The sequence below is a fragment of the Pseudozyma hubeiensis genome (genome assembly GCF_000403515.1).
Source record: "Pseudozyma hubeiensis SY62 DNA, scaffold: PHS38, whole genome shotgun sequence".
Taxonomy (NCBI): domain Eukaryota; kingdom Fungi; phylum Basidiomycota; class Ustilaginomycetes; order Ustilaginales; family Ustilaginaceae; genus Pseudozyma; species Pseudozyma hubeiensis.
In genome coordinates, this window is record NW_012133820.1 from 376576 (window position 1) to 404068 (window position 27493).

General features: G+C 56.2%; 12 protein-coding genes across 12 annotated transcripts; 3 read left to right on the forward strand and 9 right to left on the reverse strand.

The window, feature by feature from the left end:
- Positions 1-168: 168 nt before the first annotated feature.
- On the reverse strand, positions 169-2461 carry PHSY_003859 (hypothetical protein; the record flags this gene model as incomplete). Its single annotated transcript, XM_012334476.1, has 3 exons — positions 169-1665; positions 1762-2082; positions 2279-2461. 3 exons carry the CDS (start codon positions 2459-2461, stop codon positions 169-171), a joined length of 2001 nt encoding a protein of 666 aa, XP_012189866.1.
- Positions 2462-3151: 690 nt separating this feature from the next.
- PHSY_003860 (hypothetical protein) lies at positions 3152-4353 on the reverse strand (the record flags this gene model as incomplete). Its single annotated transcript, XM_012334477.1, has 2 exons — positions 3152-4184; positions 4283-4353. The coding sequence occupies 2 exons, from the start codon at positions 4351-4353 to the stop codon at positions 3152-3154; spliced, it is 1104 nt and encodes a 367-aa protein (XP_012189867.1).
- An 854-nt stretch (positions 4354-5207) lies between these two features.
- PHSY_003861 (hypothetical protein) lies at positions 5208-7397 on the forward strand (the record flags this gene model as incomplete). The annotated part of the gene is made up of 1 exon (XM_012334478.1): positions 5208-7397. The coding sequence occupies one exon, from the start codon at positions 5208-5210 to the stop codon at positions 7395-7397; it is 2190 nt and encodes a 729-aa protein (XP_012189868.1).
- A 268-nt stretch (positions 7398-7665) lies between these two features.
- On the reverse strand, positions 7666-11126 carry PHSY_003862 (C6 transcription factor; the record flags this gene model as incomplete). The annotated part of the gene is made up of 2 exons (XM_012334479.1): positions 7666-10937; positions 11090-11126. 2 exons carry the CDS (start codon positions 11124-11126, stop codon positions 7666-7668), a joined length of 3309 nt encoding a protein of 1102 aa, XP_012189869.1.
- Positions 11127-12367: 1241 nt separating this feature from the next.
- Positions 12368-13232, forward strand: PHSY_003863 (embryo-specific protein; the record flags this gene model as incomplete). Its single annotated transcript, XM_012334480.1, has 2 exons — positions 12368-12819; positions 12965-13232. The coding sequence occupies 2 exons, from the start codon at positions 12368-12370 to the stop codon at positions 13230-13232; spliced, it is 720 nt and encodes a 239-aa protein (XP_012189870.1).
- Positions 13233-13294: 62 nt separating this feature from the next.
- PHSY_003864 (hypothetical protein) lies at positions 13295-15190 on the reverse strand (the record flags this gene model as incomplete). Its single annotated transcript, XM_012334481.1, has 1 exon — positions 13295-15190. One exon carries the CDS (start codon positions 15188-15190, stop codon positions 13295-13297), a length of 1896 nt encoding a protein of 631 aa, XP_012189871.1.
- Positions 15191-15479: 289 nt separating this feature from the next.
- On the reverse strand, positions 15480-16325 carry PHSY_003865 (hypothetical protein; the record flags this gene model as incomplete). The annotated part of the gene is made up of 1 exon (XM_012334482.1): positions 15480-16325. One exon carries the CDS (start codon positions 16323-16325, stop codon positions 15480-15482), a length of 846 nt encoding a protein of 281 aa, XP_012189872.1.
- A 503-nt stretch (positions 16326-16828) lies between these two features.
- PHSY_003866 (NADH-ubiquinone oxidoreductase 304 kDa subunit precursor) lies at positions 16829-17844 on the forward strand (the record flags this gene model as incomplete). The annotated part of the gene is made up of 2 exons (XM_012334483.1): positions 16829-17111; positions 17243-17844. 2 exons carry the CDS (start codon positions 16829-16831, stop codon positions 17842-17844), a joined length of 885 nt encoding a protein of 294 aa, XP_012189873.1.
- A 145-nt stretch (positions 17845-17989) lies between these two features.
- Positions 17990-21247, reverse strand: PHSY_003867 (protein BSP2; the record flags this gene model as incomplete). The annotated part of the gene is made up of 1 exon (XM_012334484.1): positions 17990-21247. The coding sequence occupies one exon, from the start codon at positions 21245-21247 to the stop codon at positions 17990-17992; it is 3258 nt and encodes a 1085-aa protein (XP_012189874.1).
- A 552-nt stretch (positions 21248-21799) lies between these two features.
- PHSY_003868 (hypothetical protein) lies at positions 21800-24523 on the reverse strand (the record flags this gene model as incomplete). Its single annotated transcript, XM_012334485.1, has 1 exon — positions 21800-24523. One exon carries the CDS (start codon positions 24521-24523, stop codon positions 21800-21802), a length of 2724 nt encoding a protein of 907 aa, XP_012189875.1.
- A 1200-nt stretch (positions 24524-25723) lies between these two features.
- Positions 25724-25975, reverse strand: PHSY_003869 (hypothetical protein; the record flags this gene model as incomplete). Its single annotated transcript, XM_012334486.1, has 1 exon — positions 25724-25975. One exon carries the CDS (start codon positions 25973-25975, stop codon positions 25724-25726), a length of 252 nt encoding a protein of 83 aa, XP_012189876.1.
- A 355-nt stretch (positions 25976-26330) lies between these two features.
- Positions 26331-27358, reverse strand: PHSY_003870 (hypothetical protein; the record flags this gene model as incomplete). Its single annotated transcript, XM_012334487.1, has 3 exons — positions 26331-26454; positions 26639-26790; positions 27335-27358. The coding sequence occupies 3 exons, from the start codon at positions 27356-27358 to the stop codon at positions 26331-26333; spliced, it is 300 nt and encodes a 99-aa protein (XP_012189877.1).
- Between the last annotated feature and the right edge of the window lie 135 nt (positions 27359-27493).

Consider the following 27493-nt stretch of genomic DNA (forward strand, 5'->3'; position numbering starts at 1 on the left):
GTTGAAAAAGGGGTGAAGCCAACACCGTGGCGTCCAAAGTATGCTTGGCCATTTATTTTGAAGAAGAATGATGCAAGAACGGTCTCTGTTCGCCGTTATCACAGAACATTGCTTGTTTGTAAGGTACAAAAATCCGACCCGGAAGCCGTAAGAGGAAGCTCGATAACATCACGCAGGAGCAAACGCCTGTGGTGGAATCGCATTGCTCGCCTTCAGATTCTGAAAGTTAGTGAATGCGAGGGTATAGTCCCATCCATTCTCTTGCAGGCACTGTACGGCAAAGGGATAGATGAGGCCGGTTTGAGCAGCCAATTGCAGCGACATGGCGTGTTGCTGTTCGTTCAGGCCTGCTGCGGAAGCCTGGTTCTGCAGATGGGCTGGCAGACCACCACCGCCGGCGACTGCGGCGGCTGGTCCAGGGGCTGGTGCAGTTGGCTGAGACGCAAGCGGGGCTTGAGCCCCTTGCTGTGCTGATTGCAGCGCTTGCGTCTGCTCGGCGGTCACCTCGCCCGTCGGCAGACTATCAGGTGCCCAAGCGGAAGGGCTCGAGTAGTGACGAACTACAAGCTGGTCGGACAGAATGACGCAAGGCCAGCCAGCTGCCGCGGCTGAGCTATCAGGTGGTACGGGTGCTACCGCAAAGGTACGGTCGAAGGAGCGAATACCTTGGCTGGGTGCTTCGGCGTACTCGCCGTGGACGTTGATGTAGAGCAAGGCCTCCGGACGTTCCTCGCCCTTGATTCTGGCGCCGATCACATTGTTCGGGAGAACCCAGGCGTCGACGACAAACTTGGATGCGTCGTTGAGGGGATGGGACGTCTTGGGCAGCTTCCTGAAGGTGGCAAGAATCGAGCCGACACCGTGGTGGAGAGACAGGTTGCGGCCTTTAGGAGTATGAACGCGCATCAGATTGCGGTTGCCATTGTCTTGATACCGGTCGAAATTGAGCTCCTTTTGATGAGGCATGGTATGCAGGAAGCCGGCTGCACGAGCCCGGGGTGGCGGTACGACGTTGAGGCAGTATGAGAATTGGGCCAATGGCGCATATGCTTCGCTGAGCTGGTTCCTGTCAGAGTCGTAGAGCGTGAAGAATTTGGAAAGAAAGTTGGGCATGATGGCACCGGCTTCGGCATCCACGAAGCCCGGCTTGTTTCCAATGGGAAAGTTGCGTAGAGGAACCTGGGCAGCATCCGCATCGACCTTTTTTGATTTGACTGACGAGGGCAGGTTGGCGAAGCCCGACTCGGTGGGTGTGACAGGTTTTTGGTCGAGCATGGTGAGTTGGCGGAACTTGGAGAGGACTTCACGTCGATAGCCTTCCTCATTACCCGCAGCAATTGCACTTGCATGCACCGGGTTACCTGTCAGTAACAGCTCCTTCAGATTGGTGAGCTTGCTCTTTCTAGCTGCAAGAGTGTCGAGGTCCTTTGTCCATTTGAGCTCGTTGCCCTCCAGCGACAGATTTTGCAAGTTTGGAAAGTAGACGGGCAACGAGCTGACGGGACCCAAGCTTCGGAAGCCGTTGTTTGCTAGCGAGATGGTGATGACGTCCGGGTAGGTCTCTGAGCAGAGCTTCCAGATGACATTGCCGAGCTCCTTAGGTGCGCCTGCGACACCTGGAGGCTTGATGCCCTCTGCCTGAAGAATGGGATCTGCTCGCATATTCTGTCAAAGGTACAAAAGGAAAGAGAGGCGGAGGTGAGTCCGGTCGCTCGGGGTCATAAGGAGTTTGGAGGTTTGCGGTTGGTGAGGTGAACGTACTTCGAGATTCAAAAACTTTGCTTGTGGATTCCATCGAGACTCGAGGAAGCGCTTGATGAGGGAGACTACGTTTTGTGTCTTTGGCATGTCGTTGCCGGCAAAGATGATGTTGCCGCCGCCAGGTATACGACCACCTCCTTGTGCTCGAGACTTTTGTGAGGAGATGCTTTTAAGAACAGAGGCGGTGTCGGCAGTGTTGGCCGCCCTAAGCCCATCGTTGACGTTGATAGCCTTCTTACCCCTGGCTGGGGGACGATTGCCGAGCGGATTCGCGCGCTGCTGCCGCGCGAGACGTCCCTGGAGCGAACCGCCAGACCCGTTCTGCGATAGGTAGAGAGAAAGAGCGGTCGAGTGCGGTGTGTCGAGTGTGCATGTGAGACGTATCATCAGTTTGCTGTTCTACCGAATGGTGCTGAGACGTTCCGCGACATCGAGTAGTTGCGTGACTCGACGTCGATGAGCATCGTTCGAGCGTATATCGATGGGTTCGTGGGACGAATGTTGTTGGATGACTTACTGGATTGGATGGATCTGCTCCGCCATTTCGTTGACCTTTCCTACCGCCGGGGCCTCCTGCTCTGCTCCTACTTGGACCAGCAGCATCGCGCATGCCTACGTCTCCATCGCCGACCAGACCAGCATTTCGAAGCGCAGCTCCGGCGATGGTGTGCCCACCTCGTCCTCCACCTCTCGAGGGCATCCTGATCAAGTCGACTTGAACTTAATGGTAGACGTACTGCGCAGAGCGTCGTCGGAGGTAGAGGAAACCACCGCTAGGTTGCTAGCTACGATTTTGAATGTCCGTGCCCTGACAATCAACGAGATCTATCGGAGGCGTGCAAGGTGTCACCAAGATGGACGAATTAGTGCTGCCTGTGATACGAGCGGCCAAGACCGAGGTGTGCACGGTGTCAAAGCGCTTGAACTTGTTGCAGGATGCAGACCAAGTAGCTACCTTGGTCTTGACGCCAACAAGCAACTGGTGTGGCTGTGGTGACGAAGGTGGTGGTGGATGCGGATGGAGATGAAGGTGAAGTCGAGCAAAACGGCAAACGAAACTCGGAGCTCGGGTTTCTTTCACTAAAATGATCTTTGCTCAGTTTTCTTTAGGCACAGGCTCAAAGCTTGTCTTAGGTTACGTCTTTATTGTGCCTGCATTTTCTGCTCCTTTCTTTCTTTCAAAAAATTCTTGTCCGCTCCACATGAAGCATTACTGTAAAACGTGAAGGTGCAACTTGCAGCTTGCAGCAACGACTTCTGCTCAAAATAAAAGCTTGTGCGAGGGTGCAGATGAGGATGCGATAGAGAGGATATATGCATGAAGGGATAGAATACAATGAGGACGGCAATCAACGGACGAATGCATCGGACTAGTGTGAGGAGCAGCTGACTACTTGGTAAAGATGCTGACCACATCATCGGCTGCCACAACGTGGTTGAGACCAACTTTTTGCGATGTAGGGAACTTGCTGCTCTTTCCATATACGAGCGCATACTTGAACTTGTCCGCAAGCGCCCTGTGCACTTGGTGACAGACGTGCTCGATCGTGGCGCCTTTTCGCACCACCAGGGGATCCGAGAGGTCGGGTCGCTCTCCACGCTTCTTTGTGTAGACGCGGTTGATACCGAGCTTGTCCCACATGACGTCCTTGAGGTAGTCGATGTTGAGGTCTCTTTCGACCGAGATGACCACCGAGTTGGGTTGGCGTGCGAGCTTGTCCATCTGCTCCATGCTGATCGAGTCGATCTTGTTGTAGACGTACAGACACGGCACGTAGTTGCGATTGCCGAGCACCACGTCGATGAATTCGTCGACGCTGATGTCCTCCCTGAGCATGACGTCGACGTTGTGCATCTTATACCCCTGCAAGATGGAGCGGATCATCTTCTCGTCGATCTTGGTGAGTGTCAAGCCCATTGCCTTGGTGATGACGATGCCGCCCGTGTTCTTCTTGCGCAGAACTACGTCAGGCTTGGTCTTGTTGAGACGGATGCCGACCGCCTCGAGTTCCTTTTCGAGCAGCGCACGGTGCGTATCTGGCTTTGTGGCGTCGAGCATGATGATGATCATATCCGCCGTCTTGGCCACAGCGACGACCTGTCGACCTCGACCTTTTCCCTCGGAAGCGCCCTCAATGATACCTGGCAAATCGAGGATCTGGATCTTGGCGCCTTCGTATTCGAGCACACCGGGCTGACATGTGAGCGTGGTGAATTCGTAAGCAGCAGCCTCGGATTTGGTGTCGGTGACTTTCGAGAGGAAGCTCGACTTTCCGACCGAAGGGAAACCGATGAGCGCTACTCGTGCATCACCGGACTTCATGACATCGAAGCCCTCGCCCGGCTTGCCCGACTTCTTTTGCGGCTCGAGCAGCTCATGGCGAAGCTTGGCGATCTTGGCTCGCAGCTGGCCCAAATGGTATCTGTTGGAGAGCGGGAACAGTGTCAGAGAGATGAGAAAGGGAGAGTCAGTGATACGTTGGCCGATCTCGTTCTTCTACGAGACGATGGAGAGACATACTCTGTTGCCTTGTTCTTCTGTGTCCTTGCTACCTCATCTTCGAGCTCCTTGATCTTTTCGACGACACCCATGGCTTGGACCGATGTGCGATGTGGACACCGCTGGTGGGAGTTGCGACAATAGCTGAATGAGAGATGTGGAAGATGGACAGTGACAGGAAGGAACGACGAGGCTGAGCTTCCAACATGGCTGGAGCGGCAAACAAGATCAAGAGTGTTACGCCATCAGTTGATTCAGGACTGAAAAAAAATCCGACACGTGACGGTGATCCAATGTCAAGGAGAGCACTCAGAGCCCGGCTTGCAGCACGCTCAACTCTGCGCTTGAATTGGGGATCACAGGCGCAACGGAGAACGCGCAGTGTCAGAGAACACGCTTCTTGCAGTAAGTTAGCCAGACTTTGATTGTGACCAGGAGCAAAAGCACCGGCGGCAGGTTTCCGAAGGCGATGGCTTGTGCCGACGCCGCAAGACACGACGCCCAACAGGGTTGACACCTGAACAGTTGCCGCGTATCGAGCTATCAGACCAGAGGCAAACAGACTGCGAGCAGGCAAGAGTGCCTCGGAAAGCGCGCCGAAAAATCAATGAGAGCACTTGAGCAGTGAGTGTTGGTCGTCCATCGTCTCAGCATGAAATCAAGAGGGTTGGTGAGAGCGGAAATCAAAATAACACTTTATCTGGCCAACACACACACAGAGCGCAGCGTGCAGTCACACCCATAGAAAAGAAAAACACGGACACACACACAGCCGCTCAGAGCAACACAACGCCCGTTTGCCTGCCTTGCCTCTTTGCCTCTTTGCCTTCTGTTTTGGCTTGTGATTACAGTGTCGGCACCGCTCCGTATCGTGCCGCTCCACCTTCGTCGTTGTCGCTGTCCTCCCCCTTCCACCATCGCTATCGACACATTCATCTCGCCGTGAATGTCGCGAATCCCTCTTCCCGTTCGTCAAGAGGATCAATCCCCCAGCCCCTTGCAGAACTCCACCAACTTACCACGCTCCACCTCGGTCTCCAACATGAGCTCCACAAGCAGCTTCCGCGATGCCACCGACACGCGCAAGCGTCAGTCCAAGCGGGACGAAGCCATCCGCAAGAAGATCGAAGGCGAACTCCAGCGCAAGTCGGGCAAACCTTCGACGCCCATGTCGTCGCGCCGAACAAAGCGCACCGCTCGTCCGCCTGCTGCCGCTGCGGGCACCGTGTCTGCCCTCCGACCTCTGCCTGCACTCACCGTGCCGCAGTCCATCAGCGTCGCCGATGCCAGTCAGCTGTGTGCTGCCAAGCGCACTGACTGTGTGCTCGTGGTGGACGAGGACGAGCATCTCGCCGGTATCTTCACCGCCAAGGATCTGGCTTTCCGCGTCGTCTCTGCTGGTCTGGACGCACGAAACACGCCCGTATCCGCCATCATGACCCGCTCGCCCATGGTCACCCGCGACACCACCTCCGCCACCGAGGCTCTCAACACCATGGTCACGCGTGGCTTCCGTCACCTCCCCGTCTGCAACGAGGACGGCGACGTCGTCGGTCTGCTCGACATCGCAAAGGTGTTTTACGAAGCTCTGGAAAAGCTCGAGCGTGCACACGGATCATCGCAGAAGCTCTACAACGCGCTCGAAGGTGTACAGAGCGAATGGGGTGGCTCCGCCGGTCCTCAGCAGGCCATGCTTCAGTACATTGAAGCTCTTCGACAGAAGATGAGCATCCCCGACCTGACCACCATCCTCGATTCGCGCACCTTGCCCTGCTGCGTTGGCGTCCGAACCACGGTGCGCGAAGCAGCGCGACTCATGAAGGAGCACCACACCACCGCCGTCTGTGTCATGGAGTCCACCGGATCCGGTCCCGGCACTGGCCAGATTGGCGGCGGTGGCGCTGTCTCGGGCAAGATCGCGGGTATCTTCACTTCCAAGGATGTCGTCTTGCGTGTCATCGCCGCTGGTCTGGACCCCAAAACCTGCTCCGTCGTTCGTGTCATGACACCGCACCCCGACACTGCCCCTCCCTCGCTCACTATTCAAGAGGCGCTTCGAAAGATGCACGACGGCAGATACCTCAATTTGCCCGTCGTCGATGTAGACAGCCGTCTCGTCGGTGTCGTCGACGTCCTCAAGCTCACCTACGCCACGCTGGAACAGATCAACAGCATGAACGAGGAACAGGGTGGTGCCGACGGTGCCGCTGGTGGTCCCATGTGGAACCGATTCTGGAACTCGTTCGGTCAGACCAACTCGATCGCCGGCGATGACGAGTCGATCGTCTCCGGAAGCATGCGTCAATCCGAAAGCCAGTTTGAACCGCCTACGCCAAGCAAGGTCGGTGGTGGCGTTGCCGATCTCTCATCGGATCTGCATCCCAACGATTCGGCGAGCGCTGTCGGCCACCAGGTCAACGGCGATGATGGAGCAAGTGCTGTTGGTGTTCCCTCATCAGCTGCTGTGGAGGCGGACGACGGTACGTATCTGTTCAAGTTCGTTACGCCGTCTGGCAGGACACATCGATTCCAGGCGCGATACGACAGCTACGAGACCATCCGAGAGATTGTCTGCATCAAACTCGGTGGCGATCCATTCTTCGATCCCGTTTCCGCCTCCAGTGCCCCCGCATACGATCTCGGGGAAGCGAACGGCGATGCGCAGCCGTCTACGCCCGGTGCAGCTGAGGTGCCTGATCCGAACGACTTCCAACTGGCGTACACGGATGACGAAGACGACGTTGTGCTGATCACCGCCGACGGCGATGTGCAGGACAGCGTCAAGGTCGCACGCAAGCAAGGCAGGGACCGCGTCGTGCTGCTCTTGCAAGGCGGGCGTGGGTGGGAGGATGCAGCTGCGCGCACGTCTACCACCGCCTCCGGTCTGGCCGCACGGAAACGTCAGCAGGCGAGGGAAAACGCAGAAGCGCAACTGCAGAGTGTAGCCGAAGAAGAGGAGAAGGAACACGTGGAAGAGAAAGAGGTGAGCAAAGTGAAGAAGTCGAGCGGTAAGGAGGAGGAGCTGTTGTTCGGTGTGCTGCAGAAGGATTTGGCGTTGCCTGCGGCGATCGGGTTCCTGGGTGTCGCCGTGTTGGCTGCTGTGGCGATTACCAAGAGTGGTGCGGGCAATAGGTGAGCTGCGTGATGGGTACGGTGGAAAAATTCACAACTCTTGAACTCAGTAGCGGGATGGGGTGCGTGAGAGCTGGTCGAATGTGTCTCTGTCTCTGAGTAGTACGGGAGGTCCGAGAGTGGTTTCATCGGGGCGACCATGCATTTTGAATCCGAAACTGAATAGACATTGCAAAAAGTGAGGGCTGCTAATACTGATACAGATCACCTCATCCATCTATGTATGCGGAATGGAAAAATGTAGCAGTGAAGGACAGGGTACGACTTGTGGGTCAAAACCTGTGTCGTTGCTCAGACCATCTTCGACTCGGCGAAGGATGACCGTAGACGCCGTCCGCTGTTGCTTTGGCAGCACGATCGGGGGAAAGCGAAGAGTGGTAGAGCGTAGATGAGGATGCTTGATGAGTCGAGAGCGGGGACAGCGCGGAGGGCGCCGTGGTGGCCGAGGCACGTGGCGAGCGAGTATACATGCTGCTGTTTGGTGCTTGCGAGTACGGGGAATGTCCACTGTGCCTGCCAGGGTATGCGCTCGCTCCACTCGAGACGTCGCTTTGTTGACGATGTGATTCCTCACTCCGCACACCTGCTGGCGAAGAGTGTGCAACGTGGGCGCCATTCTGTGGCGTCCGGGCAGAAGTCGCAGCAACCGCCGGGTGTGAGTTTGCAGCCGGGTTTTGTGGATCACCCTCGACCGGTGGTTCGGGTCCAAGCAGCAGCGCTGCCTGCGAGAACATCCACTCCCACAGATTGTTCTCGCTGCCATCGGCGGCAGAGAGATGACCAGAGGCCACTCCCTGGCTAGGCTCTTGCCAGGGTCTAAGGCTGTGTTCATACGGTCGAGCATTGTGTCGTTGATACACGTACGGTTCGTCCGGATAGAGTCCGTTCGCGTGTCCGTCGTCAGGAGTTCGCGGCATCAACACACTCAGGAGACCCGTAGGATCGGTGATATCGACGCCCCATGAGGAGGCAAACGCCGGGACGACCGATTCGTCCGGTGTCGTGTCCCAGGTCAAGGCCCCCACACCTCCGGCACGAGACATGCTTTGTGCAGTGGTGTGACTGAAGCTGGAACCTGGCATGGACGAGGCAGTGCTGTCGATCCGAGCAGGTGTCTCGGCCAGCTCCGAAGCCTGAGCTACGATCCGCTCGGTCAATCCAGCTAAATCGAGTGGACGACGACCTGACCCATCTTCAAGCGCCGCCCAATGCTTCTGCTCCTCCTCCAGCAAGGTTTCGATGATACGACTGCCGCGGTCGGATCCAGGTGTTTCTCGCATAGTGGCAAGCGCGGTGTGGACTCTGTCGCGTCGTCGATCCCTGACCTCTTCCGACATGTCGTCGTCGAGCAGCAGCGATATAGTGAGCGTCAAGGTGGCACCGAAAAGATGCAAGAAGTTGACCCAGAACCCATCAATGACGGGACAGACGCTACGAAGCAGCTTCTGAGTCGAGACGATCTGCTCGGCGAGCATGACACAAGTGGCACGCTCGCTGTAGGAGGACAGGCTTTTACGGTTGAGCTTGAGCAGTACATCGAAGGTTTGTTGGTGCAAGAGGCATCTCTGCACCGCCAAAACACCAGGACGCATCTCGGTACTGTGAAGTCGGTAGAAAGGCGGCAGTTCGTTGAGGAAAGTTTCGAGCTTGACGTGGAGCAACTTTTTGTTATTGGGCGATATGACATCGTAGGCGCCGCCAAGAATGCTCTGTTCGTTGCGCAAATCGATGCTTTCTCGAATAATGTTGGCGAGCTCAATCTGGCAGAGCGTATAGCTGGACTCGCAGTAGTGGTCGAGCGAGATCTCATCGGTGAGGCCGTCGGAGAGACGTGCATCTGTGGTGTGTAGAGGCTTACGGGTAGTCATTTGGGATGGGTGTATGGTGTAGGCACCTTCGCGCTGTGCCGAGCACCAATCTTTGACGACGAGATACCACCAGACTCGCACACCGGACTCGATATTGACAATGTCGTCCTCGGGGCTCTTGGAAGAGGGCATGGCGTTGCCAAGACGATGCAGGCCCATGTCGAGGGCGGTCTGGATGGAGATGCGCAAGAGCATGCGGAGGTAGGCGGGAGAATCACGTCCATCTAGAATCATGAGGATGGCCGTCTGGATTGCCTGGACAGAGTTGAGACTGAAACTGCGGTCGAGAGCCAAGCCTCGCTTGGCCAAGTTGAGCCATTGCAGAGAGATATCGTCTCCACGGTTCTTGAGAGCGTTGATCGCAATGAACTCTGGCGTGGTGTCGTCGATAAACATGCCGCCTTTCCAAGGATAGAAGCGTAAGCCAAGACGTAGAACCATCAAGTAGAGACAGAGATCGTTCATGTCGTGGGGACAGGTTAGGATCTCTTCAACGCTGGCATGAGTGAAAAAGTCGACGGCCTTCTGGAAGGAGGGCATGTGGATGATTCGACCGACGAGATTGTGACAACGGAGGTTGAAGGTGTCGATGAGGGCGTCGACGAGCTTCTTTGGGGGCAAAAGACGCTTGGCGAGCATGATCATCTCGATGCGCTCATTGAATGCGGCGGGAGCAGCAAAGTAGGAGCTGGAGACCCTACGAGGAAGGCGGCTGGAGGACATGCTGTTGATGTGCTTGTGCATTGCTCTTCCGTGGCCTGGTTCGCTGACGCGGGGATCCGAGGCGGCGAGTTTCTCGAGCGTAGTCAAGGAGGTCTCCATCTCAGCTACCTCTTCTTCTTCGGAGTCCAAGGAGGGAGAAGCGAGGCTGCGGCGTTCGCGTGAATTGGAGTAGCCGATCTCGGAGGGAACGGAGGTCTGAGATCCGCGCGAGCTGGTGCCGAGCTTGTGTGACGACAGAGCTTGCTTGTTGGACGGTCGTTGGCTACTGGCGCAAGGCGAGCGAGGTTCGGAAGCTGCGCTCGGCGCGGTGTTGGAGGCGATCATCTGTTCGAGCTGCTTGACGCGTTTGCGAAGCGAAGCGACTTCATCTTCTGGTCTGTCGAAGGAGGCGGAGGTGGGGGTGGGCTTAGGACGCTTCCTGCCTCGTGGGACTCTGGAGTCCTTGCGGCAGTCGTTGTGTACGCCTTTTGCTATGCACTGATTGCAGGGGAGGTTGGTGTCACATTTGAGCTTCTTCTGACGACATCGCGAGCAGGAAGGGGTGAAGCGTTGAATGTTGGCGAGTTGGAGCTGCTGTTCAGGTACGAGCTGGTGCATGGGTCGCTGTATTGATGGCGGCAATGTGTTGGATGCGGAAGCGTGCTGCTGATGATAAGAAGCAGCGGCAAAAGCAGAAGCCGATGCGGGAGGAATCATGTCTGCGCGGCTTGAGGAGGAAGCGCATTCGGAGACGGCAGCATGATGATGAGAGGATGCGCGACGTTGGTCGTGGTACGAATCTTGGCGGGAACGAGCATATGGCGGGGGTTCGTAGTAGCCACGACGATGCGGCGGCGGCGAAAGGGGTCGACTGGACATGGCGTGCGAGACTCGGGTGAGATTGAGGAGAGGATGGCAGTTGTTGGCCCGATGAAGGTGAGCTATGGGCGTGACGGCAGCATCAGAGGCAGTCGCTGGCGGAAGGGTGGAGAAACGTCACAGCGATTGATAAGATATAGTGAACGGTGAGCGAGTTGAAGAGATGGTGGTGAGGGTGACCTCGTGCAGAGAAAGTCGAACGTCGCAGACGGGCACAGGTTGAGGTATTTGCGGAGAAGGAACGAACCGGCAGGACGCGGCTGCAATCCGAAAGTGCCGTTCATTCGATTCGATGCAGGGAAACGAAACCACGAGAAAGCAAGCCCTTTCCGCCAATTCGGATTCGACAGAGGCGCCTTCTGCCTTGCTTCAACGGCAAAGCATGCAGCACCGCGAAAATGAGAGAGGCGGATAAAGCGACGGCTTTGGCTTCGCTTATTTAGCTTGGGCGTGGCCTGGCCACGGTGCAAGCAGCCGATCCTGCGTTGGAAATCCAGGCCCCGCTCATCGTTAACTGTACACAGCTGCACTGTGGCCAGCTTTCAAGTATAGCAGCATATCTCGATTTCGTGATTTTAAATATTAGAAATATTGACATCTTACCTCTCTCCTCTCCTCGAAACTGTGTCTGATACCGATTCTCGTCGGAGTTGCAGATTCCAGATGTGATTTGTGGTGCAGTGGATCTACCGATAGAATCGAGATGCCATGCGTCGCAGCTTTTGCTTGCATCCAGTCTGTTCGAGAGTTGTGAAAGCAAGGCTGTGCCGACGTCTGTGTCTCATCTTCGGCGACTTGGGCGATTCTCAGTGTACTGTAGTACACTGTATAGCTGAGCTGCCCCGCGCTCCTCATCTCCCATCACGCAGCGCCTGGCGTTCGGTTCGGCAGCGTCCGAGATCGCGTTCGACACCAACAGGCACTCCGACAATCTCGGTCTCAATTCGGCTCATCATGCAGGTTGGATTCGACCCTGCAGATACCGCAATCGCAACATCGTGATTCTCGACCTACCACTCATTCCGGAATCGCGGCAAGAGGCATCAAAATCTCGTCGCAAGGAAGCACGTTCAGCTCGACCAAGATTGAGATGGACACCACCTTCAGAGTCGCATATACAGCAGCTGCAGCGCCAATGCTGTAGTGTCGCTCGCAAGCCCAATCTCGACTCAGTGTTTTCTTGAACTCGTGAGCAGCTGATGCATTCTCACCGAGGTTAAACGCGACTCAACCTCAAGGAATCGCGAAATTGACCGATGCATGAACGTGAGTTGTGACAGGCGCCCAAGAGAAAATTACACATCATGCTTGCTCTTTTGTTTGGCTAACCTACGCCATGACCGCATCGTCCAAGCGACTTTTGATCACGGTCACGGTTGTGCTGACTGAGACGTGTGCTTTACAAAGTATTGGATCGTTGCGTACGGTGCGAGCCTCAGACTGATACCGTCCATTCAAGCCCCAGAGCGACCTTGCACCACCTACTCCATCTCTCATTTCCCGATCTCACTTCATCCTCGACGACATGGTCAACAGATTCGCACCGGTCGACAAGATCCATCAAGCACTCCATGCCTACCACGTTGTCGCCGATGAGCGAGGCGAAGTTGTCTCGTCCGTGCACTACTGCTCATGCAGTGCCACCGGTGACCATTTCCAGTGTCTCATCTACGAATCCGACGATCCGGATGCCAAACTCATCGGAGTTGAATACATGATTCCCGAACACAAGTTCTTGCAGCTCCCCGAAGACGAGAAAAAGTACTGGCATTCTCACGTCTACGAAGTCATGAGCGGATCGTTGGTGCTTATCGGTCTCCGAGTCGGTGCCGTTGCCGACGCCGCAGCTGGAGCACTCAAGAGCGCAGAGGATGCCCTCAAGTCAGTTGCTGGTCCAGGTGCGACGGGTGGTGCGGTACCCGACGCTGCCGAAATGGCCGCGCTGGCTAAAGTCAAGAAGCTATATGGGAAAGCAATGTGAGCATCCTTTCAGCACCGACAAGAATCGTCGGAGCAAGAATTATGCACCGGTCAAACGTGGAACGATGGCTGATATGTGTTTCACCTTTTACCTGCTGATCGAATCTTCCTCGCTTGTCGGTCCCACGCCCTGTCCAATCAGTCATCTCTGGCACCCGCCCTCGTCGGACGTTCCGCTCGGGCCACCTCGTCTCATGATGCCGACCGATCCAAAGTATGGCGGAGCTCCCGACGACATGATCAAGCAAAGAGACGAGCGCTACGGTATCGACACCGAGCTGAAAAAGAAGCAGAGGCAAGAAAAGCTCACCGAGTCCTTCGTGCCCAACAGCGCGGCCGACCAATACGCTCACTCTGGCAAGACGCCCCAGTTCACCTCCGAGCAGCGACAGGTTCAGCCTCCGACCTAGTTCGTAGGTCAGACCCTGGTGCTCGATGTGCAAGTGATTTGCCAATTGAATTGGCATGCGCGCTACGTTTGACTAGCAACACCACCGATTTCCCGATGCACCAGCCTCTCCTGCAGATCCCTGATTCCACCCGTACTCGCCCCCGCCAACAGCCCCAATTGGAACACCCTCACCGCGCTCGCCCTGGGCAACCTGTACAACGCTGTCGCCGCCCCTGCCGTCGCCACGCCGGCCAAAGCACCGTCCGTCCAATGCCCCACCACCTTCACCCCGTCACTCTTCCCGCCCGTAAACTGCCTCTGCACCGCCACCCGCGTGAGCTCCGCCATACGTTCAGCAAAACAAAATCCAGTGGTCCAAACACCCAGCCTCGCGCCCTGCTTCAAGCCCCCCTTTGCCGCACCCAACAGCACCTTGTAGTTCTTCGTCTTTGAGTAAAAATACCATCCCTGCACCGTGTCCGGCAATCGATGTGCGTTTTCCGCCATAAAGACCAACCCTGCTTTGCGACCGAACGTCAACACGCCCGATACGAGACCCAATCCGAACGCTGTAGACGGCAATACTGGAGAGATGGAGAGCATCCGTCGGAGGGTCGAATCATCGTTGTCGTCGTGGTTGCTCTCGAGATCTTCTAGAGGAGAGTGGATGGTGTAAGGCTTGGAAGAGGTCGAGATGGAATCGTTCGAATTGGTGTTAGGGAGGGTGGAGAAGCGACGGGAGACTTCGAAATCGCGTTCCGTGTCGAGTTGAGTTTTGAGCGTCGAGATCCACTCTTCGAAGCTGGAGGCGTTGCTGAGGTCGGTCAGTGCTTGATCGACGGATTTCGGTGGTGTGGCTGATGCGGTTGCGGTGGTAGTAGGAAGATCGGTTTGATCGCGTACAACCCTCATGTGCGGAGCAGCACCCTGCAGACTCTCTTCACCGCGAGTCCTGCTCGGGATGATCTTGGTCATCGCTACTACAAATTCGTCCATCGTCTCCACTCCCAACGTCCATTTTGTTAGCTCGACCGTGGCAAGCGTCGAAAAGGTCACGATCGAGGTGGCGATCAGGAACGCTTTGAGGGACAGGCCGACGGGAGAGTCGAAGAATCCTCGTGGTTTTGAGTCGGCGGCAGCGGTCTGCTCGAGCTCGTGCAATCTGCGTTGCTCTTCTGCCGGGACAGGGGTGGAGAGTCCGAGAAAATCGAGCGTCGAGTCCATCTCGCTGTAGTCGATCTTGGGATCGGCAGACGAGGGTAATGTGGCTGTTGCTGTGGCTGAAGTAGAGGTCGCTGCAGTTGAGCCGACATTTGACGCATGAGGGCGATTACTTGGAGCTGGTGCAGAAGTGTTTGACTGTGGTTTTCGTTTCCGTAGTACGCTAGGCAGCGCCCCTGTTTCATCATCGAACACCGAAGTTGGCGCTACCGTCCGATTTGCCCTCTTTGCCGGATTCATGATGGCTGCGTTCATTTGCTTAAAGAGCGCCAAAGCGCTTGTAGATCCCGGCACTTGCTCCTCTACTGAGACTGGCGCAGCTTGCCCGACATTTCGTGCCATAGGTCGTGACAACGCCGAAGGAGCCGCAGATCTAGACCCCATCACGATAGCACTTGGGTTGCCGCCCGACGTTGCGCCAGCTTTAGCGGCCTCTGCGAGCTCCTGTGCTTCTTTCAGCGCTTGCAACTTCGCCTTTCGAAGTCCATAGATTGTCGCGCCCGTTAGACCGAAGACGAAAGCACCGCCTGAAAGCGTTGCGATGAAGGTCTTTTTGTCCGGAAGGTTGCTTTTGTAGCTCGTCGAAGCTTCCGAAGAACGATCCGAGCTGGTTTCGGCTTCCTGTGCTGTGTTCAAGGACGCCATGATGTCCTGTGAGCACTGATGCCGAAGTTTTGCAAGGAAGAAGAAAGTTTTGGTGGAGAGGTCGAGAGCGACATTCGTCGAGGAGAGCTTGCACACTTCGTGCGGCTTCATTTTTCGCTTTCTCGGAACGCGGAGAAAATATGCTCGGCGGTGTAGCGACTCAACTTGCCCAAGATCGGCTTCTACGATGTTTCGTGCTGCTCTAGACGCTGAGACGAGTGTCGACACTGTTAGAGGTCATCTCAATGGAAAGCTTGCTGTGACGAACAGAATGTGCACAGTACGTGATACAAATACAAATGAATGCAGGAGCGTGTGGTGCAACCTCTCAAGATACACCAACAATCTTAAAAAGCCAAAGAACTAGAGCCTCCCACCGAGACCCTCCGAACCGTCAATCTCACTCCAATCGACGCAACTCCTCCTCCAGCCTCCGCTTCTTACTCTTCAACACCTCCACCACTTCCCTCGTCGTGACATTCGCCACCTCCAACTGCAAGCCTCTCGAGATCAACTCGGTCCACCTCTTCTCCAACGTCGTCAGCTTGGCGCCCGCCTCGAGCTGATCCTTCTGCCTCAACCTGTTTACCTCGTTCGTCTCGCCCTTGACTGCATCCAGCTGCTCCGAGATCAACCGGATCTCTTGCTCCTGTTGGAAGTTCGAGAGCCTCCAAGAGTTGCTACCGTACTTTTTGAGTAGTTCAATGTTTTTCAACCGGACGTCCATGTGCGCCAATTGAGCGTGCGCGGAGTCGACCGCGGACTGCCATTCTGAGAGCGATGCGGTTTCACCAGAGGACGGGGAGGGGAGGGTGTAGCGTTGGGTATCGAGGGTATGCGTGGAAGGTTGACCGGAACCGATGCGGTCCAGCTCGGCGCGGAGATCGGGCCGCGTGCTGAAGGGCTCGTATGCTGGTGGGAGTCGTGATGATGTGGATGGGTCGATGGGTGGGAGGGAGGCTTGCTCTTCTGCTATCAGTGCATCTACGCGGGATCGAAGGCCGGGCTGAAGTTCGAGGTCTCGATCGAAGTAGGGGAGTGCATCGGTGGATGCTAGTTCGACCGAGTGGTAGGTGAACGGGTCTTTGGACGAGCTAGCGATCGGTGCGAGCTGAGCTGAGGCATCATTGTGGCCGTTTGTGGATATTGCGTCTGTGTCGGCGGCAGCTGATGTTGATGCTATTGAGTCAGGCTCGTTGGATGTGGTCGAGCCGTTGGATGTTCGTCCGCCTCGCGCTCTGGGCATGGCGTAATGTCTTTCTGCGCTCCAATTGCGCTCAGTAGGGGGTCGTTCCTGGGACCTGATATGCAACGAGATGGTCGTCTTTGTTCTGGACGTCAGGCTGAGGTTGTTGCAGAGTCGCTGGAGTGTACTTGGCAAGAAGATGCATGAGGTATCACAAAACATTCCAGGAAACAATCGTGTCTAGAATCCGTGATCCGAAAAAGTTCAAATGTTAGACCGATTCCTTCCGGCCGTGACGAATTCGCGATTAGTTTTCGGAACCGATATTGGCACGCTCAGGCTGCGATCGCGCTGCAGAGCAACAGAAAGAGTACAGCAGCAGCACACCGCTCAACCCAAGCCAATTTGTCATCCACAGAAATCCTCAGATCCGCCAATCCTTCTCCACCTATCTCGATTCTCACATCGTCGATACCATCAAACCTTCGTTGGCACCACCTCCTCACCATCCGCCGATTGACACCTCTTTCCTACGATCAAGAGAGTTGGACTCCTTCGCAATCATGTCGGCCCGTTCGCTCGCATCCAGCACACTATTCCGAGCCGTCTCGGCAAGGAACGCCACTTCGTCCAGCTTGAGGATCCCCGCAGCGGCTCCTGTCAGCGTCCGCGCGTTCTCTTCTTCGATCTCCAGGTCGTCTGCTCGTCCTACGATTCAGGGAGATGGAAAGGGTGATCGCGTCAACTCTGTCAGCCCCTTCTTCGAGTCGGCTGGCTCGAATCCGGTAGACAAGTACACCGAGGTTGCTGGTCCGCTGCACGACTTTGGCAGCTACATCACTTCTTGTACGTTTCGATTAGGAGCAAGACCTGATTATGACTGATCGATACTGACGCTCTTGGTTTCTCATTGATGCTTGACATCTACCGATACAAATTCACCCGTTGTGCCTCCGCCGTCCCATCACGTCTCGCAGGTCTGCCTCGATTCATCCAGCAATTCAGCGTCGTCAAGGACGAGCTCACCCTGTACGTTGCACCGGACGCCGTCATCCCCACCCTCACCTTCCTCCGCGATCACACTCAGACCCAGTTCCGTGCCTGCATGGACATCTCCGGCGCCGACTACCCCACGCGCTCCCAACGCTTCGAAGTCGTCTACCACCTCCTCTCCGTCCAGTATAACGCACGCATCCGAGTCAAGACCTACGCCGACGAGGTCCACCCCGTTCCCTCCGCCACCGGCATCTTCCGCAGCGCCGACTGGTACGAACGCGAGATCTGGGACATGTACGGTGTCTTCTTCATCGGTCACCCTGATCTCAGGAGGATCCTCACCGATTACGGCTTCGAAGGTCACCCGCTCAGGAAGGACTTCCCGCTCACAGGTTATACCGAGGTGAGGTACGACGAGGAGAAGAAGAGGGTCGTCAGCGAACCCCTTCAGTTGACCCAGGCGTTCAGGAACTTCGAGGCCAACTCGCCGTGGGAACAGGTCGGTGAGGGTGAGAGCTACAAACCAAAGGCGTTCAAGTTGACCCCTCCTAAGCCGAAGGAGGAGGGCAAGGATAAGAAGTAATACATGCGGGAAGATGCGTGATGAATTTGCAATACATCGTTTTCTGTTCAACACTTTCACATGTTTGTCCGAAGGGCTGTGCCAGATACAGCTGTAGAGGCGACAAACCTCCATTCTTGGGGAAAGAGGTTGCAGAAGAGAGCCATCACTTGGCATCCGTACCCAGCTTGTTGAGAGCATACTTTGCCCTCTCCCTCACATCCAGTTCCACATCGTTCTGAGCCATCTCTCGCACTTTGACATCCAATCCGAACCTTGTCAACCTCGCCTTTGCCTCCGAGTGCAGATCCGGAAACACGTCTCCACTCACCACCTCGCTCTGCGAATCCGTCGTTGTCGTCGACGAACTCGATTTGCTCCTCGTCAATAGATTTCCGATGCACCTCGCCGCTGCAACCCTGACATCCTTCCACGGGTGGTTGCAGAAGAATCCCAACGCATCCATGATGTTCGGGGATCGCAGGATCAGCTGTCTGTGTTCATCCGTTCCCGTCGCCACATTGACTAGGACGAAAGCGGCTTGCTCGATCACCGCCGCTCCCGGCTCTCCTGCCGATCGACCGCCCCAGATACACTTTTCCAAGATCGACATGAGTCGCGCGCCACCTCCCATGCCATCCACCATGAAGGACACGTCGGATTCCTTGGTCGCTGCTGCGTTGCGGATGATGTTCAACGCTTGTTCCTTGAGCGCCGATTCGACTGTGAGAGACTCGCAGAGCGTCGCGATAAAGTCGAAATCTAGCTTCGCCATCAAATCCACCTTGAGAGCCGTGTCGGAATGCGATAGGAAGTTCTTGAGCGCCCACAGTGCGTGGTACCGAAGCTGCTGAGATCCAGACAAGCCAACGTGAGGATCGCCAACTTTTCCCAAAACGGCCGGTGCGCTACCCGGTACCGTAGCGGCTGCTTGTAACGTATATCCTGTGTCCTCATCAACATGCTTGAGACCGCCTCCGTGTGCGAGCTCCACCAGCGTGTCAACTCCACCCAGCTCCTGGATCACCTTCTTCATCGGACTGAAATCCAACACGAGATTGCAGATCGTAGCGGCCACCTCCACCTTGACCACCTCTTCCTCCGCAGGATCCTGAAGCAGGGCAACCAGCTTGGGCGCAACTCCAGCGTCCACGATGGACGTGCGCAAGATGGAAAGGCTGCGAGACAGTGCTCGGCTCAACCGACAAGCAGCGATCCTGACACCTAGAGCAGGGAAGCTGATACTCGATACCACCAGAGCCAGCACGGGTGGTTGGACGGTGTCGATCAGCTTGCGACGTGGTTCGTCGTGCTGGAAGGTGAGCGCTGCTAGTGCGGTCAAGCAGGCTTCGCGGAGTCGGATGGCGGATTCGTCGATGGTGGGCGGAGCCACGCCGATCGTGCTGGCATCGTTGCGAGGCGTGCTGACCGCAATGTTTCCGAGGATGGTCGTTGCGGCGTTCGCACGTTCCACCTTCGCGCTGCTAGCAGGTTGACTGCGTGTACACGCTTTGTCGAGGAGCGAGGCGAGCTTTTGCAGCGCATGGTAGCTTTCCGTGGCCAACGTCTGCAACGTGACGTTGTCGGCAACGAGCCGAGCGATAGCGAACGCTGCTTGGATCTGTATCTCGACCTGACTCGATCCCTGAAGTTGCGACGCTGGAACATTCGACGCTGTCGTCGGCATTCCAGCGGGGGTGTAATCAAGCAGCTCCATCAGCACTTCGAGCACGCACTGGTTCGTCTTGGCGGTAAAAGGGTGGACCTTGATGATGTTGGCGAGGCATCCAAATGCGGCGAGTCGGACGTTGGCGCTGCTGGTCTGACGAAGACCAAGCAAGACGGAGGTCGGGAACATGCCGGACGGCGCTGTGCAGTGGAAGAGCCGCAGCGATGCTTCCGGTTCATCGCGCGTGATCTCGGCGAGGCAGTAGAGCGCTGCCTCCTGCGCTTTGGCAAACCCGCACTCGGCAGCCGCGAGCAGCACGGTGAGCACAGAAGCAGGACCAGAGGGGACAAGATCAGGCTGGGCTCGTAGTGCGTCTGTGATATCTTCATGCCACGGTGGCAGCGGAAGTGCGCCAAACGTGTCGACACCATCTGCGTCCTTCATGCGCGATCGGGATCGTGAGCCTTTGCGGATGACCTCAGCTTGCAGCTCAGGAGCGACTCGGCTGACCGGAACCGCCTCTGAGCGACCACGGGATGTCGTTTCGGCGATGGAACCTGGCACGAAAGGGCTATCGAATTCGGTAAAGGAGAGAATCCTCTCTCGTCGACGCGAGATCTGCTCTGAGATCGAGCTCACTGCTTTGCCGAACGATTCGGAGCTTGCACCAGGGATGAAGAGGGTCGCTGAAAGGATGGCGCAGACCATCTCGATCACGCTCAGGATCCGAGTCTTTACTGTCATCGGCAGAGACTCGACGTCCAGCATCGCTCGAGTCGTTGCGGCGGAATTCGATGCCGGTGTGTGCAGGTGGTAGTCCGAGATGCGTGGAGAGCTGGCACTGGCCGTCGTGCTTGTTGAAGAGCTCGCTGCTTGAGTCGGCAAGGACGCCTTGCCAGGTCGCGGAGAAGCCGACAGCGCTGCAGATGCCTGCTGCACAGGCACGGCGCACATGAAGAGCGGACCTAGCAGATATGGCAAGTTGGACGGGTCATAGATTTGGTCGAGGAACAGTCTCGAGAGACGGCGTAGCTCGCGCTGCTCATCCGCCTCGGTTTCGACGCTTTGCTCTTTGACCTTTGCCCTCAGATTGTCATGGCTTGCGCTGTTCATAAGGATATCTGGAATGGTCGCCGACTTGGCGGGGATAGAATCGCGACTGCTCTTGCCGAAGATCTTGGATGCAGCGGCATTCGAGCCGTTGCGAGCGATAGCGACGCCGGAGGATGCGGCTTTGGTACCAAAACTCGAGCCGATGCCCCATCTTGGGCTCGCTGCGAGCTGATTAGCTACTGACAGCAGGATCGAGCGAAGGGCCCTCAGAATGGACTCGAGGAGCCTGAGAGCATCGAGGCCAGTCTCTTGCTGATCCAGCACGTGACGCTTGGATCGGTTAAGTTCGTGGCTCAAGTTTCGAAGGCAGCAGAGCAGAGCATCGTGGGTGCCGGATCGCATGAGTTGAAGTAGAGTGGACTGGGCCGGAGTGTTGGCGAGCGACGCAACGATGGTAGCGGAGAGGCTGACGAGATCGGACGCGTGTGCAGTCGAGTTGAGATCCATGCGAAGCAGCTGGACGAGTTGCTCGATGATGCCAGTGTTGACCAGATTGGATTTCTTGGTTCTGGATCCAATGACTGAGTTTCGAATGGCTTTGAGCTGTGTGATAGCTTTCTCGGGGTTGTCGAGTTCCAGCTTGGCCGTTGTCTGGTGCGATGAAGAGGACCCTCCATGAAGGGCTGGAAATGCCATTGTCATGATGGACGCGTGGCAGACGTCCACACGAGACAGGCGCCGTTCCTTATCCGATCTAGTCTCCTGATGAGCTTTGAATGTAGCCTGGAAAAGGTCAGACTGATGGCCAGCGGGATGGGAGAATGCTGGCGTCGATGCGGGATGTGGTGGTGCGATGGCACGCGAATCAGGGTCCGCGGCTGTGGAGTGGAGTCAATTCTCTGAAAGCGTCAGGGTGCAGCAAGCAGTCGCAGCGATTCTCAGCTCCCCGCACTTTGGCCTTTGTTACTTGTTTTCAGCCTCCGACGCGCCTTTTCTCCGCCAACTCGTTCTGCAACGCTAAGAGTGGTGCAAGTTCACCCATGTCCATATCGGCAGACACTTGTAAAAAGTTTTAAGGCGACTCACACAATTGTCGTTCAAGAATGAACGTGCGTTTCGAATTCTCAAGACTAGATCTGATAAAGGACAGCGTGACAAAGACAACAACAGGGTAACTACAATAACAGCGGACGTGAGAACGGATGTTGCCACAAAAGAGCCAAGCAAGCGTGCAGGGTATACGATAGCGCAAAATCAAAGCTTGAACACCATGTCCTCGCTGAACATGATGCTGTTCTCCCTGTGCATCTGTTCGAGCACCTGGCGCGCTTCGTTGCTGTCGAACAGCTCCTCGGTACGCCGGCCTTCGTTCATCACGGGCAGCAGCTCGTCCAGAGGGATGGCGTCCATCTCGGCTAATCGACCGTCGGAGGCAAACAGCAGGTCGGAGAGTGCTTCCTTGAAGGCTTCGGTCCTCTGCGCAGAGATGGCTCTTGACGAGCTCGCTGTGACAGGCTGAGAAGGGATCAACACCTCCACATCGAGGGAGCGCATGGCTTCCAGTGCGTCCTCGTCGTCGAAGGCCTCTTCGTCCATGCCTCCTGGTCCGATCATGGCCGGTTTGGGCTTGGAGCGTGTCGATGCAGCAGCGCGTGTCGCGTACGCACCGTTGGATCGCGCCGAGCGTTGCGACGAAAGCACGCCGTTTTGACCCTCGTCGTCATCATCGTCGCTGCTGTGTTCGCCTTCACCGTAGCGCTGTCCAGCCCGACGACCGCCGCGTCCTCCACGTCCAGACTGACTGCTGCGATACGTTGCATTGGCGTCTGTCGGAGCGACCTCGTCCCCGCTGTCATCGTCGTCGTCATCGTCGTCGTTCTGCTCGTCGTCGCTCATGGGGCTGTTGCCGGTTCGGCGTCTCTTGTTGATGCCCCGTCGCCCACCGAGCACCTCCTTGAACAGTGCGAAACGCAGAATCTCCTCGGCAGCTTCGGCGTCGCGTTCCTCCACCTTGCTGCTCAGTCGGCTCTTGGCATGTGCCGTCGCCAGACGAATCAGCGTCTCGAGCGTACGTGCGGTCAGGGGCGAGGTGCGCTTCTGGTTGCCTGACAGCTCATCGTTACGCAGGTTCGAGTAGACGTTGACGATCCACTCTGCGGCGCCCTTGGTCAAGACAGGGTGGATGCGGGACTTGGCGTACTGGATGTACTTCTTGATGAAGGCGATCGAAAGCACCTCCTTCTTGTCGCTTCCACGACCAGTGCCTGTGACGCCAGAGTGTAGCAGAGGGTTGTACTTTTCGAAAGGCGAGGTGTCGCCTAGCATGGCTGCACCATCGGCATCGGTTCCTTCGGGCGCACCGACGTCGAGCGCCTGATCGAGATTGTCCACAGCGGGGGTACCCTCTTCCAGCCCGGGTTGAAGATATCTGTGCATGCGCAGGACGTGTTCCGAGATCATTCGGTCGCGTTGCTCGTCGACATCGTCCGTGACGACAAAGAGCAAATCGAAACGAGAGAGGAGCGAATCGGGCAGCGCAATGTTCTTGTGCGGGTCCTTGTGAACATCGTACTGGCCGTAGATTGGGTTGGCTGCAGCCACGACCGAGCATCGAGCGTTGAGACTGGTGTGGATACCAGCTTTGGCGATGGTGACGGTCTGCTGCTCCATGACTTCGTGGATCGCAACGCGGTCGACGTCGCTCATCTTGTCGAATTCGTCGATGCAGATGACACCCCGGTCAGCGAGCACCATGGCACCTGCCTCGAGACGTCGTTCACCGGTCTCCTTGTCTGTCGTGACGGCAGCTGTGAGACCGACACCGCTCGAGCCACGACCCGTGGTCGCAATGGCAAGCGGTGCCGTGTTGAGCACGAAGCGCAGCATCTGCGATTTGGCCGTGGAAGGATCGCCGACCATGAGAATGTTGATGTCTCCACGAATGTGGGTGCCGTTCGGGAGGTTTTTCTCCTCTCCTCCGAGCAGCAACAGCAGAACTGCCTTTTTGATGTACTCGTGACCGTAGATGGATGGCGCCAAGGACTGCGAAAGCAGGTTGAATACGTTCTTGCGCTTTGCGATCTTGTTGATGTTGCGGATGTCTGTGTCGGTGATGTGCGCTTGAGCGATGCCTCCGCCGGCTTTGGACGAGAGGAGGTTGAGGTTGTTGCCGATCATGAGCGTGCGGAAGGTTGAGGATGAGCTCTGCCCGACGCGGTTGCCAAGCGATCTGTACATGCCTACAAGCTGGATGCGGTCGCCTGGTTTGCATCGGTCGACCATGTCATCGTCCATGACGACGTCGATACTTCTAGGTAGTTGACCTGGAGGGGCGCGTTCAGGCATCTCCTGAATGGAAATCATCTGGTGGTCGCGGAAGAGACTGTGACCGTATTCGGTGGTGAGTCTGTTGCCGCTTTCGTCTTCGGTCGGGTAGACAGTGGACGATGGGGGAAGCGTGCCGTACATTGTAGCGTCGCGGTACTCTCGCTGGTGGAATTTGAGTGTCTTTTCGCAGTAGTGGACGGATTTGAGGATCTTGGGGCGGACGAGGGAGCAGCGGGTGACGATGCCTTCGAGACTCATCATCTTGCCAAGGTGGACGCTGCGGAGTGTACGTGGGTTGACGTGGTGGTCACCGAAGCTTCCACGTAAGCCAATGTAGTATTGCTTGCCCTTGATGTCCTCCTTGAGCGGATTGTGCGCCAGCTCGACCGACATGTGGAGAGCAGCATCAAACGCAGGAAGATACTCGTTGGGCTCGTTGAGGAGACCGGTAGCAAATTCGCGGTTGTAGGATCGCAGGTCGTCGATGTTGATGATCAGCCGGCGAGCGTCCATCCTGAGCATGCGACGCACCGCATCCTGGTATTCGTCCTTGGAGAGGAACTCGGAAAAGACTCGCTGCCTGTCGCGAAGCAGATCGTCCTGGAAGATGGGGACATCAAGGTTTGTGCTGTCGTCGTATGCCTGGCTCATCTTGACTGGAGCTGCCCCGGGGCACTGAAAATTCTGCGGGAAGATATGGCGCTATGGCCCACTTGACGACTCTACTTGAGCGTTGCTAGAAGGGGTGTCCAAGGCCGAGACGAGTTGTGCGATCAGAGTTGGTAGGGCGGTGATGGAAAGGAGGACGATGATGGACGAGGATGGTGGAGTTGTGAATGCCAAGTCAAAGTTGTCTCGTAAGGATGAGAGGGTACCGAGGACACAAATGAGCGTGCAGACACATTGCACCGACATTCTTCGACTGAGGAAACGCTCGCTTGCGCATCTGCGCAGTTTGGGCACAACCAACTCTCTCGCCTGAAGCAAGTACGAGACAAAAACACCTCGCTGCCTGGCCAACCGACCGACGAACTTCACACGCTCGCGCGCGCCTAGAAGGAGCAGTGTGTAGTCTTTCTGCTTCACCAACATCTTTGCCAATTTACACGAGAGCGCAAAAGTCGCGTTTGGATTCATTTACGCGTCGGGCATGTTGGTCAAGACGCGTTGCAAAATCGTAAAATCGTAGAACGCGCGACTCGACCAATCACAGAATCTGAGGCCTAACATGGGAGCGTCGGAAAACAAGCACAGCATCGAAACTTCTCTCCCTGAAAGCTATGCTCTGACATTGTCAAGCCCTTGAGGCCTAACGTCTGAAGACATATCACTAGCTTCGACTCAAGACAGCGAGCGACTGAAGCGACCAAGCCGCAGTGCACCGTCGCAGTCGCGATCTCCTCGCCATCCAGATGCCGGGACGGAATGATGCACTGATGTATGACCGAGCGAGCTATCTCAGCCTGGCTGGTAGTGTCACTCGCGTCCTTGGTCAAAGATTGCTGCCGCCGCTGACACCTCGCTTAAGGCACAACAGCGATAGGCGCGCTGTGTTTGCGACGGGCGATCTTAGACACCTCGGTTATCCGAATCAAGCACGACATTTTGGCTTGCCGCACCAATGTGCCTTTGGGAGGGATGAGACATCGTGCCGTCGGTAGCTCTCGGACGAGGTCTCCGTGATACGTGTTGCCGATGCTCGTCGATCATGCTAGCCTAGCAACTTTTGCTTCAGGCGGCAGTTCAAATTCTAATTTGCGCGCTCGAGACCGCCTGCGACGCCAAACCTTGTCTCAGGTTGCCACAATCAGGCCAGCGAGCAGATGTCAAGCGCCACCATCTGTAGAACAGCTAGCGTTCGCGGACGCCTGACGAAGAAATGAAACCAATCGGCAACATACGAGCAGTCTCGTCGTCTGCGATAGAGGCAGGGCAGATCCGTTGACTGGTGTGAACGCCCGCGCTTTCCTTGTACGCAAGTGGCGCTGGATAAGGAGACGTCACCATTCGTGGATCAGAATTGGCCCAGGCTGAATTCAGAGAATGTTTGCAAGGCGGTGCGGAATCCAAACATGTGGTTTCTCGGGACGTCGACGGGATCATCGTCGACGAGAAAAACTTTTCAATCTATAATAAATTGCGGTCTTAAGTCGCCGAGGATTCATGTTCCGAGCAAGGACAGCCACACAACGTCTCCATGCCTGCGTGCTACGGAATCAGGACCATCATCCAAGGCATGGAAGGCCGCACGTACAGTCATTGTTGATGTTGTTGACAGTGCACAATACCGAGCAACCCGAGGCGGCATGTCTTGGCTGTGCTCGTCCGTCGTGATGTTCGAAATCGCGGCGACTTGACCACGTCGCACTCACAAATCTGTCCGGATCGGAGTTGCAATCGACCCTCAACGTGGTGCTGTGACATCCTTCGACATTCGCTCATTCTCTCATCGCCGAGGTCAATTTCGAATGTCCGTCAGCGTGCGACGATTCGACTGTCGATTCTCGTTCAAGCGTCGCTGGTCCAGTGAGCGTAGTAGATGGAAGAAACGGTATCCAAATTGAGGCTGAGGCTGCTGCGACCTGAACCGAAAAAATAGAGAATTAGCTCGTCACCGTTACGTTACCCGCTGCCCTTTGTACGTATCTCGCTCTTTAAATTTCCCAGCCCAGTCCTTAGTCTACATGCTAGTTGGCACCGAACTAGCGGCTACAATCGCTTGTGAATGGCGGCAAATCGCTTCATATTTCCGAACGAGACACATACGGAACATCCCGAGACTCGCCCGCCGGAAAAGCTGACTTCCAATGCTCGATGTTGAAGACTGGTTCTGAGTCCCAGCAACGAGCAGCGGGGTCGGAGTTACAATGCAGAACAAACTCGAACTTGTGGAAGCAGATGCGCTTACTCTTGCCGAACTGTCAAGAAAATGATGCTGATCCACTCTCGTACCGTGTCGGTCAACTCACCTTTCAAGCTTCCCGGCTGTGTTCTCCCTGAGATACGTTTCAGCTCGCTTACTCTGCATCTCCTTCTGTTTCACCCATCTCCCGGTGTGTGTGATGCCCGGTACAGTACGTGTGGTTTGGTGGGTTGCACTCTATGAGCGAGGGTCCTCGTTCGACACAACTGGCCATAGAAGACGCTTCGCTCTCTTCCTAAAGCATGATGCTCGTCCCATTCCCTCAAATAGAGTCTAGGATTCACCCTAGCCCCGCTAGATCTTCCCTCTCTGATCACAAAAGCTCATCACGAACAGCATCGATCCGTGCATCAGCACTTCTTCACATTTGAATCTCAATCGGCCCCCACAGAGCTGTGCCACGACCTGATCAGCGCAGGCCCTTCTCTTGTTGCGCGAATCTCCATTCCCTTCAGTTACCGCCCACGTCAGAGCGACGAGCAACATTCACTTCACTTCTCAGCGTCGCGTTCAGGTCAACATCGTACCCGAGACATCACCTCGCTTGGATCTTTGCGCTGCATCGGGCATCCTCTGCTAGGTACACGCTACCTGATATCCAAATAGACCCACGGTGGGTTGAGTCAAGCGAGTAAGGCTTGGCTCAAAGAATCAAATCGGGAAGACGGTACAAAGCGAGCCCGCATTGCCCTGGCTTC